The sequence below is a fragment of the Mus musculus genome, chromosome 9, assembly GCF_000001635.26.
Source record: "Mus musculus strain C57BL/6J chromosome 9, GRCm38.p6 C57BL/6J".
Taxonomy (NCBI): Eukaryota; Metazoa; Chordata; class Mammalia; order Rodentia; family Muridae; genus Mus; species Mus musculus.
The window spans coordinates 110,230,882-110,243,716 of record NC_000075.6 but is presented as its reverse complement, the minus strand read 5'-3'; the positions used below and the strand labels follow the sequence as shown (position 1 = coordinate 110,243,716).

The following is a 12,835-nucleotide window of genomic DNA, read 5'->3' as shown; positions in this document are numbered from 1 at the left end:
AGTAAAGTGATGTCAGTGAGCTATATATCCAGCACCAATTTGGTACTAAGCAAGCAAGCAAGCAAGCAAGCAAGCAAGCAAACCAACCAACCTCTGGCCTTCTGCTCCTCCCTAACACTGAGAACAGAGTAATTGGGCAATGCCCATTCTGTGGTGAGAAGAACAAGATTTAGCATCAAATCTGTGTGTCCCCCGAGTTAGTCACTGGCGACTCCAGCATGAAAGGATCTGGCAAGCAGTGTCAAATGTATGGTGTGTGCGTGCATGAAGTGATATGAGAACTAGAACAAGGAAACCACCACTGCCTATCTATAGCTTCCACGTGTCCTCTATTCACATCATGCGCCATCTGGGCGCTACACATGCTTTGTATGGCAATGGCTTCTTCATGCCTCTTTCCTACTGTTTTGGTAATTTGTCTCCAAAGCCAAGCAGAGCCATAAAGACCATTGCCATGACTGCCGTACACACCCTTAAGTGCAGAAAAGACACCTGCTTCACTGATGCTACCACCACTGCTCCCATACCATGACCACACATAATTTGGTCTGGATGGAGAACATCAATTTGACTTTAAATCCTCAGTATAAACACCAACATATTCAAATTTTGGCTTTCCTTTTTAAAAGCTGTATTCATCTGAATATGGAGGCTTCTTATATCACCCTTTAAATTCATGTACACGGGTGTTTTGCTTGCAAGTATCTGCACAACACCCATATCTGGTATCCAAAGAGTCAGAAGAGTCAAGCGCTAGAACTGTTGTTACAAACAGTTCTAAGTCGCTGTTTGTGCACTACAGACCCTCATTTCCTTTCTTGCATTTCAAAAGGAGCAGGATGCAGAGTAGGACAATAGAAGCCTTGTCTCCTTACCCAGCCCAGCATCCACTTTTACCTGGGCATTTAATGCTTCAGCCCCTTGAGACCTTCCCTCATAACCCAGGTTGGCAACAATCTTTACAGACCTGAAGCCAACCTTAAATTCCTAACCCTCCTGTCTCTACCTCCCATGTTCCAGGAGTACAGGTATGCCGCTATGCTGCTATGTCTAGCTGTTACTAATGACCACCACAGAATGATCAAGCTTCTGATCTTAGGCATGGAGACAAGCGATTGCTTTTGTGGGGGGTGGGGTGCAGAATGGGCTACTAGGAATAGGTCTACTCACACCATTCCTGGTAGGAAGGGACGGGCTAAAGGGCTTTTGTGTTGACAAAACTTCCTCACAAAGACTGAGTGTTCTCATTTCAGAAAAGGGTTATCACAAACCTTGGGGTGGTTATTTTGCCAGGCAATGGTTTGTTATTATGATGCAAAGGGATTTTGAATTTATTAACTAACTCTAAAGCCAGGCCAGTTAGGAGAAAACACTCAACTAATGCAGATGACACCTGCTGCCTGGGAAGAGGACTAAGGACTTCTCAGGGACCCTGCAGGTGTTGCAGAATAAGATGACCCTTAGCTGGGTGGCACATGGTCAGTAGATGCAGGAAGATCAGAAGCTGAAGGTTGTCCTGGGATACATGAAGGCAGGGATGCTACAATCCAGATGGCTATCAGAAGTCTGTCAGTGTCAAGGCCAAGCCAGACTCACGACCTCTCAGCCCCACACTTGCTCCGTGTGACCGTAGGAGAGCCAACCACAGGTGGCTAGGAAAGGAGAAAGATCTAGCTCCCTTACTGTCAGGTGCCTACGGTGCTGTCACTACTTTGCTAAGGTTTTCACGAACTACCTTTAGGGCAGGTGGTCTCTGTCAGCACAGCTGCTCTCCATGAAGCTACAAGAGCATTCAAAAGCTTGCCAGGGGTGGGGGGCGCGGACAAGTAGTTAAGGATTACCCCCAGATTTCTTTCTTTTAATGTGTAGCCCAGGCTGGCCTCGAACTCGTGATCCTCCTGCCTCTGCCTCCCTTCAGCAAATCCTACCAGCGTGTGCCACCACAACCGACTACCTCCAATTTCTGCATAGCAGAAAAACAAACACAGGAACCCCCTGGTTTTCTCAGGAGTCAGAACAGAGTCGGCTGGTCCCAGAAGGTACAAGGGTATTAATTGTAACAGGTTCACTAAATTTCCCGTCTCATTAGCCATCCCTACATCCCTGGGACAGGGATTATCTGCGTAGCTCTGGCTGTCCTCAAACTCCGAGATCTGCCTGCCAGTGCTGGGATTAAAGTGTTACCACAGCCAGGCCACTATCAGCGTCTTCAGCCCTTTGAAAATGCAAAAGCTATGAAAGAAGTCAACCATGCCAACCACGCCTGGCTCCCGCTATCCATTCTTTCTTCTGCTTTTTCCCAGATGGCATTTCTCTCTGTGTAGCCTTGGCTGTTCTGGAGATTCGCCTGATTCCATTCCTGCTGAGATTAAAGGTACGAGGCACTACTACCAGGCTCATCAACCATTCTTTATAGCAACCTGGTATAAGGTCTCTGTCACAAGCTCAGGACTAAAGTCCTTCCCCCACCTCACTATGTAGCCCTAGGTGGGGTCACAAGAGATCCACTCGCCTCTGCCCTTTATGATAGAGATATACATTCCCAGGATTAATAAAGTCTAGTCCCTCCCCAGCCCCAGGATTCCATAGGCAGCACACATCAGAATCCATGTTGCACCTCCCACTAGGAACTGAATTCAGGATAGTATACAGAAATTATAGACCACTCAGTTCAGATTTTACATTCTCAGTTTTCTCCAGGGGGGAAAAAAAAACCAAAAAACTTTTTGGATAGGTCTTGCTTGTACCACAATGCCTTTCCTGCCATCAGGATACTGTAAATTACTTTCATTTTCTTCAAGGATGCTTGCCCTATGTGAAATGCTGCTATTTATTAACTGTTTTACATTCTGGTGGCTTGGATGGCACAGCCTGGCTACTTTACTTACAGCTGTGATACACTTCAAACATAGCAGGATCTCCTATTTTTATTGGATAAAATGTCCTAAGAAGGATTTGTAGAGTTTTGTACCACATAACCTTTTTAAGAAGAAAAAGTTTAAAGCCAGACGTGGTGGTATTCGTTTTTAATTCTAGTATTTGAGAGGCAGATGGATATCTGTTAGTGCAAAACCAGACTGATCTGTATAGTGAATTCCAGGCCAGTCAAGATGGTACAACAGTGAGACTCTATCTTAAAAATTAAACCCATATAAATATATATGTATGTAATTCTAGTGTGCATGTGAAGGCCAGAGGACAATTCTTGGGAGTCAGTTCTCTCCCACTATGTGTGTAGCCACGGGACTGAACTTATGTCATCAGGCTTGGTTGCAAGCACCTCTTATCGGCTGATGAGACCGGGTTCCATCTAAGCGGTACCTGACTAACTCTGGCTCACTAGGGCTGTTCCCCTGGGAGGAGGCAGGATGTCCTCCTCATCTTCCTTTGATGAAGGGGAAGGCATCCATTCACACTAAAGCACGTGTAAAGGCCCCGAGCAACGGCATTTTAAGATCTAACCAGGCCCAGGTGAGACTGAGTACTCTTTCTTTACAGGACACACTAGAAATGAATGGATGAATGCAGAGAATGGGACTAGAATTCATAAATGGTATTTCATTTATTCAATGCAAACGAGGGACATTAAGCCACTTTCATTCATTTTCTCCCAAACTCTCAAAGCTCCTTTACCTCATTAGAACAAAACCTAAAGAAAAAAAACAAATAAACAAACAAAAAAACACCAAAAAAAAAAAAAAAACCCAACAAAAAACAAAAACCCACACTGAGAAACACATTTGTACAAAAACCACACAGTATCCAAGCCCGCCCCTCACAAAACTGGATGGGTGTTATTACAGGAATGATACCTAACTGACAGTCATGGAAAGAGCTGTGTTGAAGTGTTGAACTTAGGTTCTATAGATTATCAACAATGTAAAAACTATTCCCACTTGCATCTCTCAAAACTGGAAAGCAATCACATTACAGACCTCAGGTTACAGACAAGCAGAGTCCTATACCTCCCCTAGGACTCCGGGGAGAAGGCAAGTGCTGGAGTCAATTTACTTTGGGAGAGAATGGAGGGAAGGAGGGCAACCCTGGCTGCGGTCAGAAGACACCGGGGTTTTCCTGGAGGAAAAACAAGCACCCAGGGAATAAGCGAATCTCCATTTCCACCCCAAGGCTCTGGAGTCATTAGCTCTAGCTCCAGGACTCTGGCGGTGACGTGGGCTCCTGGTTAGAGGAAAACCAAGAGTCTTAAAGGCAAATCTCAACTGTAGGTTTTTGTGTTATTAAGAAATGCCTACCTATAGCTCTCATACATAAAGCTTTAAAATACACATAAAAATACACCCGTAAGGTGCTCTACCTTGCACTCTCAAGAATGAAACTGCCACTTAAAGTTCTGCTAAAAACACCCTTTTGCTACTAATGGAAAGACAGAAAGGAGGGAGGGAGGGAGGGAGGGAGGGAGGGAGGGAGGAAAGAAGCTGGCAAAACCAAAACCCATCTAGTTGTTCATCAGCAGGGGTAGATACAGGCTCAGATTAAGGCTTTTTTTTTTTTTTTTGGTGGCAATTCCTCTGGGATGGCACTTAAACCTTACAGCCTCGCACTCTGGAGCCAAGTGAGGTCCTTGTGCCATTAGCACAGTCTCCATAACCCTGTGACAACAGATGGAATGTGAGGTCTCAGAATGTGAGGTACAGGAGGCTGCTCATCACATGTGAGCATTCCCACTCCCGTTCTGCACCTCAGTACCGCTTAAGAACCCCGCTCACCCTGGCTACAGCAAGAGGTAGTTTAGGGATCTGTACCCCCACCCCCACCAAGCCGCATGAGATAAAATGTTCAACATAATCTATAACCCATTTTACATTTTTTTCCTTTCTTATAGGAAGGTTTAAAAAACATGTAATGTTTATTGGGGTGGCGAGGGTAGGCCCTATGTGTTTGGGGAAGGTTGGGAGGTTTGGAAGGGTTCCTAAAGGTTTGTAGGTAGGGCCCCAGACCCTTTATCTTTGTTAGACTGGGAAAACCCCAACTCTGAAAGCTCACGCTGCCCTTGGGAAAACAACCACCATGTTCCAATCCTGCAAATCTTCTGCACAGACAACCAGAATGGCGGGAGAAGGTAGGAAGGGCTTGTTGTAAAGCTGTGCTCTTTGCTATCTATCGTGTACTAGGTACAGTGGCATGTTCTTCCAGGCACAGGGAAGTCCTTCATGGTCCTCACCAGGAAATCAAATCGAAAGGATACCCCCTTTCCCCAGCTCTTCTCATCTTGGTGCACTTATGTGTGACAAGTCTCAGGGACTCTATCAGTAGCACCACTCTAGCTCAGATAAGCAGAAATAAGGTCACTTATAATGCCTTAAGGTGTGTCCCTCTGTGGCTATCTCTTTCTGCCCATTACCATTTTTTTTGGTTTCTATTAACTTAGGATACTTTCCTTAAAAAAACAACCATTACAAAGGAAGAAAGGACAATAATTATAGAGGATTATACATTGAAGCCTTAGACAAAGCAGAGAGAGAGAGACAGAGAGAGATACACACAAAGAATACTAATGTCAACACAACAGGACCTGCAGACCACCTGCCAACATCTGTCACACGGGGACAGGGGAGACACATGGTACTTTTTAAATGACCAGAGCACATCAGTCACCACAGGCTTCCCAATGAGTGTCAACTAAGGACCTGACACAAGAAGTATCAAGGAGTGGAGAGACATGGGGCTTGTGCTTGGGGTTGTGAAAAAAAAATCCTGCAAGAAAACCAAGGAAGCCGAGACACAAGTCCTGCCATCCCCATTCCTGCTTGTGGTGGCTGTGGAGGCTCTTGTATCTTCCAGGCTAGGGAGTGGCCGAGGCGGGTGGGCCTGGAGCAGGAGGTGGAGGGACCCCATCTGCAGGAGGAGGCGGCTGCTGCTGCTGTGGTGGAGGAGGATCTGCAAACACATTCAAGGTAACTCGTCATTGCTGGAAACACGGGGACGGTTGGGAAAGTCCACTTAATGGGAAGTAACAGAAAGGATTTTTTTTCCCTTTTTTGGGACAAGATTTTGCCATGTAGCCTAGTCTGGTCTAGAATTTGCTATGCAGACCAGACTAGCCTTGAATTCAGAGATCTGCCTGCCTCAGCCATTATGCTAGCATTAAAGACATGCACCACCACCATCCTCAGGAAGTAATTTTGTTTGCAGCAGGAAAGCAATACTGATTCATAGGCTTGTTCATAGGTCAAGTGCACAGAAGCCGACTGCTGCTGAAGTTGCTCACCCTAGCCTAAGAGATAGGAAGGGCATGTCGGGGTTCACCCACCCTTCTCCAAGGACCACTCATTTTAAGAACCACTCCAGACATCTGTTTTATGTTAATTATGTTTACATTTTATTGTATTCTAATTGTGTTTCTTCATTAAATAATCAGAGCCTTCATGGGCTAGTTCTGTAACTCTTTATTCCATGGTGTCTATCCTAGCTGGGCACAGGAGGGATATCAATAACTTCTTGCTGATTAGCTGTTTCTACCAGAGCCATAGAACCCCACTGAGGCAGCTGCTGACAAGCTGGGTACTCTTAGGAGGCCTTCAACTGCCATCCTTGGATTTCTGGTCCAAACTAGGTCAGGTCCTGAAGGGAACAATTAGCCTGAGTGTCTGGGGTTCTTTTCTGTTTCAACTCTAGCTGCTTTAGTGTACAAAGGAACTCTAGAGATCATTTAATCTAAGACGTTAAAACCTCTAGCTCTTACCAGAAATGAAAACATATCAAACAAATAATTAAAGCCCAGCTACACTAATCAGGAATTCACCCGTCTATATTCCCACGAGGTTTTTATTAAATCTCTACAGCGTTTGAAAGCTTTCTGAATCCAATCATCTCCTCCCTTTGTGATCTCTGAGTAGAAGATCCCACATCCTGAGGACAGGAACCTACTCATGCAATGTGGCTGTGCAGAGTCCAAGAGCCAAGTCAGACAGCCAGATTCTCTAAAGACCACTCCTGATCCATGGACTCCACATGGATTCTCAAGGGACTCCTTTGAGGGCCTTCAGAATAGAATCTTAAAGTCAAAACCAAGCAGACAAGTGATGAAGCCCAGTGTCATGGTCTGATGACAAAGAGAGGACAACCGGGGTCTGCTCTCTTGGAAGGCCAACTTTGTCTTGCCTGGGAGGTGATTTTGTTACCCACTCTACTATGCTATCTGACCATAAGCTCAAGGGAAATAATTTTTCATATGGGCCAGATTCTATAAATTCAGTTAATGTAAGACATTCTTCTGTGTATGGACTTTGTCTCAGCCTCTGGGATTCAGATGCGTCTCTGCATGAAGCCACCTTCCCTGCAAGAAGTCTCCTGGACTATTACAGTGCATTCCAAGGATTTTGAAGTTCCCTGTTGTAGCTGTTGCTTGTGTGTGTGTGTGTGTGTGTGTGTGTGTGTGTGTGTGTGTGTGTGCGTGCGCGCGCATGCGCGCGCGCAAACGCACATGGCTTGCTGGTGCGAGAGCGTGTGTTAAAGTTAAAAGACAACTTGTGAGTGTATTTTGGATCATTGTTCTAGAACTCAGTCCATTATAGCAGGAAGTCATAGTAGCCGTGCTTAAGGCTATTGGTTACATTTCATCAATAAGAGATGAACAGTCCTATCAACGGTTTTTCATTCACCCATTCTCCTAATTAAAGCTCATGAAGGCAGTCAAGGATTATGTTTTTTTTTCTTCTTTTTTCTTTTTCTCTTCTGAGACAGAGATTCTCTGTGTAGCACTGGCTGGCCTCAAACTCAGAGATCTGCCTGCCTCTGCCTCCTGAGTGCTGTGAGTCATCTCAGCCCAGCAGGCAGAGGATTCTGGTTATTTATTGTTTTGTGACTAGGAGCTAATTTCTGGCCACATACAGGATCTTCTTAAGAAATCAGCTTATGGCTGGATCCTTCTCACTGAGCATGTCTACCCAGCTGGAGATCACAGCCTCTCATGTAACTCTGTGGAGGTCAGGGCTCGGGCTGGGGTAGGGGTAGAGGTAAGGCTTAGGGGGAAATGACCTGAGCTCCGAACACAAGCTCAGAGGGATGCTACTGACCGTGGCCAGCACCTCTTTACCTGGTATTCTTCCTCTGCAGTTCCTAAACCACCTCATTTCAAGTCAATGCAGGAACTACCTAAGTATCAAGAACAGCTACAAGAGCTGACTCCCGTCTTTATACCAATTTTTTCTTTCTTTTCTCTTTCTCTTTCCTCTCCCCCTCCCCCTCCTAAAGATTCTTACTATGTAGCCTCGGCTGACCTGGAGCTCCATATGTACACTAGGACGGCCTGGCAAGCGCCTCTGCTCCTGAGCACTGGGGTTAAAGGAGTGTACCCTTTAATTGGACTAGGTCTGGTTGAACTTCACTTTTTCCCTACTTACCACCTTTAATTCCACAGCATAAAAGTTCTTGTAGGGGAAAGAACAGCCAGGAACTATGCATGTCAGATGAGATTCAAACTAGTCAGGTTTAATCATGAGTGACAGAATCAGTGGCTTCCCCACAGATCTCAGTACTGAGTACACAACCTGAGTGTTCACACCAAAACGTTATCTCCCACACCTCACTGTTGCAGGCTAGACTGTCTATGGGCTTGCTAATCTCACGAAGAAAGCATTTCTTCCTTATCTGTAGCTTCCAAAGCAGGATGCTGGGTAATGTCGTCCCACTGTGCTACTTACACATGCCGTTTGGTGCTGTGAGGGGTACCCGGGGTCCTAAGATGTTTCCGGGCATTGGAGGCATACCAGGAGGGGTAGGGCCACTCCCAGTAGGGTGAATGTTGGCTGCCACAGCGGGGATCATGCGACCTGGCATGGGCTGGCCAGGCATCATGGAGCCAGGGCCTGGTATTTGACCTGTGGAAAGAGATTTAAAGCACTGTAAGTATTCATGCACTGGGGGTGGGTAGGCACCAACTCAATGTCCAAGACTGTAGAACATAGACAAATAAAGACTTATTTAGCATGTGGATGTATGGGCACAAACACACCATGGTACAAGTATGGAGGCTAGAGGAAAACTGGTAGTGTGTGAGCTTTGAGGACTGAACTTGGACAGCCAGACTTGAGGCAAGCACCCTCACCTTCTCACTGGCTGATGATCAGCCTTTTATTCATTTTTTTGTAGAAGAAACACTTAACTGAGGAAAGATCACTGACTGACTTCTCAACTTTAGTATAGGAAAGGTAGTTACTATTGAGAATGAATTACAGGGCTGAGGCCATGGCTCAACTAGATCATGAATTACGACTGGTAAGAATGCTTCCCTTGGGCTGGAGAGATGGCTCAGCGGTTAAGAGCGCTGACTGCTCTTCTAGAGGTCCTGAGTTCAATTCCCAGCATCCACAGGGTGTCTCACAGCCATCTGTAATGGGATCTGATGCCCTCTTCTGGTGTGTCTGAAGATATCAACAGTGTACTCACATATAATAAATAAATAAATAAATAAATCTTTAAAAAAAAGTAAAAGATATTTCCTCAAGGCAAGAGGTTGTGAGATCAGTCCCCAGTACCACACAAATAGTGCTGTGGTTAGAACCCTAGGATACTTAGAACCCTAGGATACTTAGAACCCTAGGATACTTAGAACCCTAGGATACTTGGAACCCTAGAATCTGGGAGGTAGAAGTAAGATTTCAAAGTCACCACTGGCTAGACAGAATGGGTCTGACACCAATCTAAAATACATGAGTCCATCTCAAAAAGCAAGCAAGCAAGCTGGTTAAACAAGCACAAATGGGAGCAGTTCTGAGAAAGCATCAGGCAAAGAACAGATTCACTATGGTTACTCTAAATGAGCAGTGGCTTATCACATATCACATCACATCCAATGCCTGGCACAGGCCAGACATCAGAAAGGACTTTCAAAGGTCTGCCTTTCTCTGACCTGGAGGATCCCTGAGGGAGTCCATGAAGCACTGGCCTGGTAAAACCACACATGGGGTTGGGCTGAGGTAGGAGAATAAGATAAATGACAGACAATTCCATCTCTTCTCAGTGTCCTTACATTAATGATGGGAGACAGAACAAATAATGTCTGATTTACTTACACACCGATATATTTGTCTTTGAAGACTCAGCAAGTACTTAGATTCTGCTACTGAGTGACATTACATGCATTCAACTTGCTGTTGTAGTATGCAAACAGTTACAGATGTAAGTAGAAAGCTCACGTTTGGACTCAAAAGTACAGAACTCTAGCTAGGAGAGGAACATTTCTGGTCACATGATAAAGGGAAACCAGCTTTAGAGTAACAAAGTCCTTACCCATCTTCATGCTGACTCTTCTATCAAGCATGGCTGTGACAGAGCCTTAGAAAGAGGACTCTTCTGAGCCTATGAGCTTCATCGTCACAAAGACAGAGCCATCATGAGGTAATGATAGAACACAAAAACTGTATAGGATCATTTATCATGTTCAGTTTCACACCAACTCTCAAGTAAGGTCTGCTGAATCCATAGACTTAGCCAAGAGGTAAGAGAACAACACCCAGCCAGGTGTGGTAGCAACGCCTTTAATCCCAGCACTCGGGAGGCAGAGGCAGGCGGATTTCTGAGTTTGAGGCCAGCCTGGTCTACAGAGTGAGTGCCAGGACAGCCAGGGCTACACAGAGAAACCCTGTCTCAGGAAAAACCAAAAAAAAAAAAAAAAAAAGAGAGACCACCCAACAGGCAAAGTATAGAAGAGTAACCACGACCTCCCTTTATCTCTTCTGGATATGTTTCAAGGCAAGTTACTTGGTTTTCCAAGACTGAACAGAATAAACCCTCAACTGCATGGTTTTGTTATGATCTAGCACTATTTTATTCTCTTAAATAGTGTCTGATTTTTGTCAATAGTTCCTCTAACATGCTTGTGAGAGGCAGTCTGTGCTGAGTGACCGAGGAAGGTGCTCCTCAGCTGAGGAACTGCCTACATCATGCTGGCCTAGGCTGTTTCTATGGAGCACTTACTTGACTAATGAATAGCATGGGAGGGCTCAACGCGGTGTCACCCCTGGGTAGGGGGTCATAGAAGAAAGCAATGAGAGAGCAAGCCAGGAAACAATGCCCCAACCCTGCCCTGACTTCCCTCAGCGTTGACTACGATTATGAGGGCCAAGCTTTTCCTCCTCAAGTTGCTTTTATTCATGGTGTTTTATCACAACAGAAAGCAAATGAGGACCAAGAGCCAATATTATTAACTTTTTTTTTCATTTTTTCTTTTTATGTATGTGTGTACACTGTCTTCAGACACTCCAGAGGAGGGCATCAGATCCCATTACAGATGGTTGTGAGCCCCCATGTGGTTGCTGGGAATTTAACTCAGGACCTCTGGAAGAGAAGTCAGTGCCTTTACTGCTGAACCACCTCTCCAGCCCATAATATTATCTTACAGGGAGTAAAATGAAGCTCAGAAAAGTCCTAAAGCAATTTGTATTTTATACAGGGTCTACAGTCCTGGTTGGCCTTGAACTTGTGATGATACTCCTGCCTCAGCCACTTGAAGGATAGAATACAGCTATATGCCACTATGAATGGCTTCAAAGCTTTCTTTATGGACAAAGCAGGGAAAATCATATAATATATTCAAGCCATCTGACTCAAGGTCCAGTTCTCTTCACACATAATACTCTACCCAAACAAAACACTTGATAAGAAAGTCCTCATTCTATCACATCCATAAGATTTCTATTCATCTATTCACTCATTTATTTGAGATAGGGTCTTACTATGTAACCCCAGGCAGCCTAGAACTGAGTAGACAGGACACATAGGCCTTGAGCTCAGAGATCTGCCTGCTTCTGCTTCCTGCTAAGCCCAAGTGTTACAACTACAAGTGAGCAGCATTTCCAATGCTCCTTCCTTTAGTCTTTTAAAAGAACTCAGTTAAGCACCTTTTTACAGTGGAACATCAATAACCCTCAATTTTGAAATAAAAAATGTGTGAGTATTGGAAAATGTCTTTAAGTTTCTTATTTTTCTTTCATGAGCATTAGTGTTTTGCTTGCATCTATCTGTGTGTGAGGATAACAGATTCCCTGAAAATGAAGTTATAGACAGTTGCAAACTCCATGTGGGTGATGGAAATTGAACCTTGGTCCTCTGGAAGATCAGTCAGGGAGTCAGGGTTTGTAATCACTGAGCCAATCTCTCTAGCTCCCGGAAATGTCTAAAAATTCATATATGGAGAACCAAAAAAAAAAAAAAAAAAAAAAAAAAGTTGAAAAACTCTCTCTTCAAGTGTTGGGTTGATATTCAGTGTGTAGCGGCCTGGTTGGCAGCGCAGGTGTGACTATGCACTGAGGAGATCATTAGACCTCCTGAGAGGTCCTAGATCTACTAGCAAATATCCCAGAAAGAGCGCAGGAATAGGGTAGGATAGAAACACAGAGGGCTGCAAGCAGAGCAATGTCAACTTAGAAGGAACACAGACACAGCTTCACTAAGAGCTCTCATCTTCAGACAGTGAGAATAAGCTTCTACCTTTTAGAGACAGGATCTCATATGTATTCCAGGCTAGACCCACTTTCTCTTTGTAGCTAAGCATGACTTTAAACTCCTGATTCTACTTTTTGAGTGCTAAGATTACAAGTGTGAGTTTTTATGTGTTTCAAGGCCTGGTTTTATAGTGTTTGGGATGACACTGCAGTCTTCACACACATGAACTCTCTACTGAGTTATAGCTCTAGCCCGATCTTTTATTACGTCACAGCAAATATGTGCAAAACGTGTTCTAGACGACCCAGAAATGTGATACAGGAAGCATATGCTACTATGCGCCAGTATTTTAAGAGCTTTATAGCACAAATGCACTCAATCTCACTTGGCCCCTCCCCCTTTCTTGCTGAGCAGTGTAGAGCACGGGAAT

At 44.7% G+C, this 12,835-nt stretch overlaps 1 protein-coding gene and 1 pseudogene across 1 annotated transcript in view; both read right to left on the bottom strand.

Annotated features, from left to right (window-relative positions):
• Rn4.5s-ps2 (4.5s RNA, pseudogene 2) lies at window positions 1,861–1,951 on the bottom strand (annotated as a pseudogene).
• Smarcc1 (SWI/SNF related, matrix associated, actin dependent regulator of chromatin, subfamily c, member 1) overlaps window positions 3,539–12,835 on the bottom strand; it is a 108,155-nt gene continuing 98,858 nt past the window's right edge. Inside the window, exons 27-28 of the mRNA NM_009211.2 lie at window positions 8,664–8,840; window positions 3,539–5,898 (exon numbers count right to left, since the gene is read on the bottom strand). Of these exons, the coding sequence (NP_033237.2) occupies window positions 5,804–5,898; window positions 8,664–8,840 (272 nt within the window). The 3' untranslated portion in view covers window positions 3,539–5,803. The remainder of the gene's footprint in view (window positions 5,899–8,663; window positions 8,841–12,835) is intronic.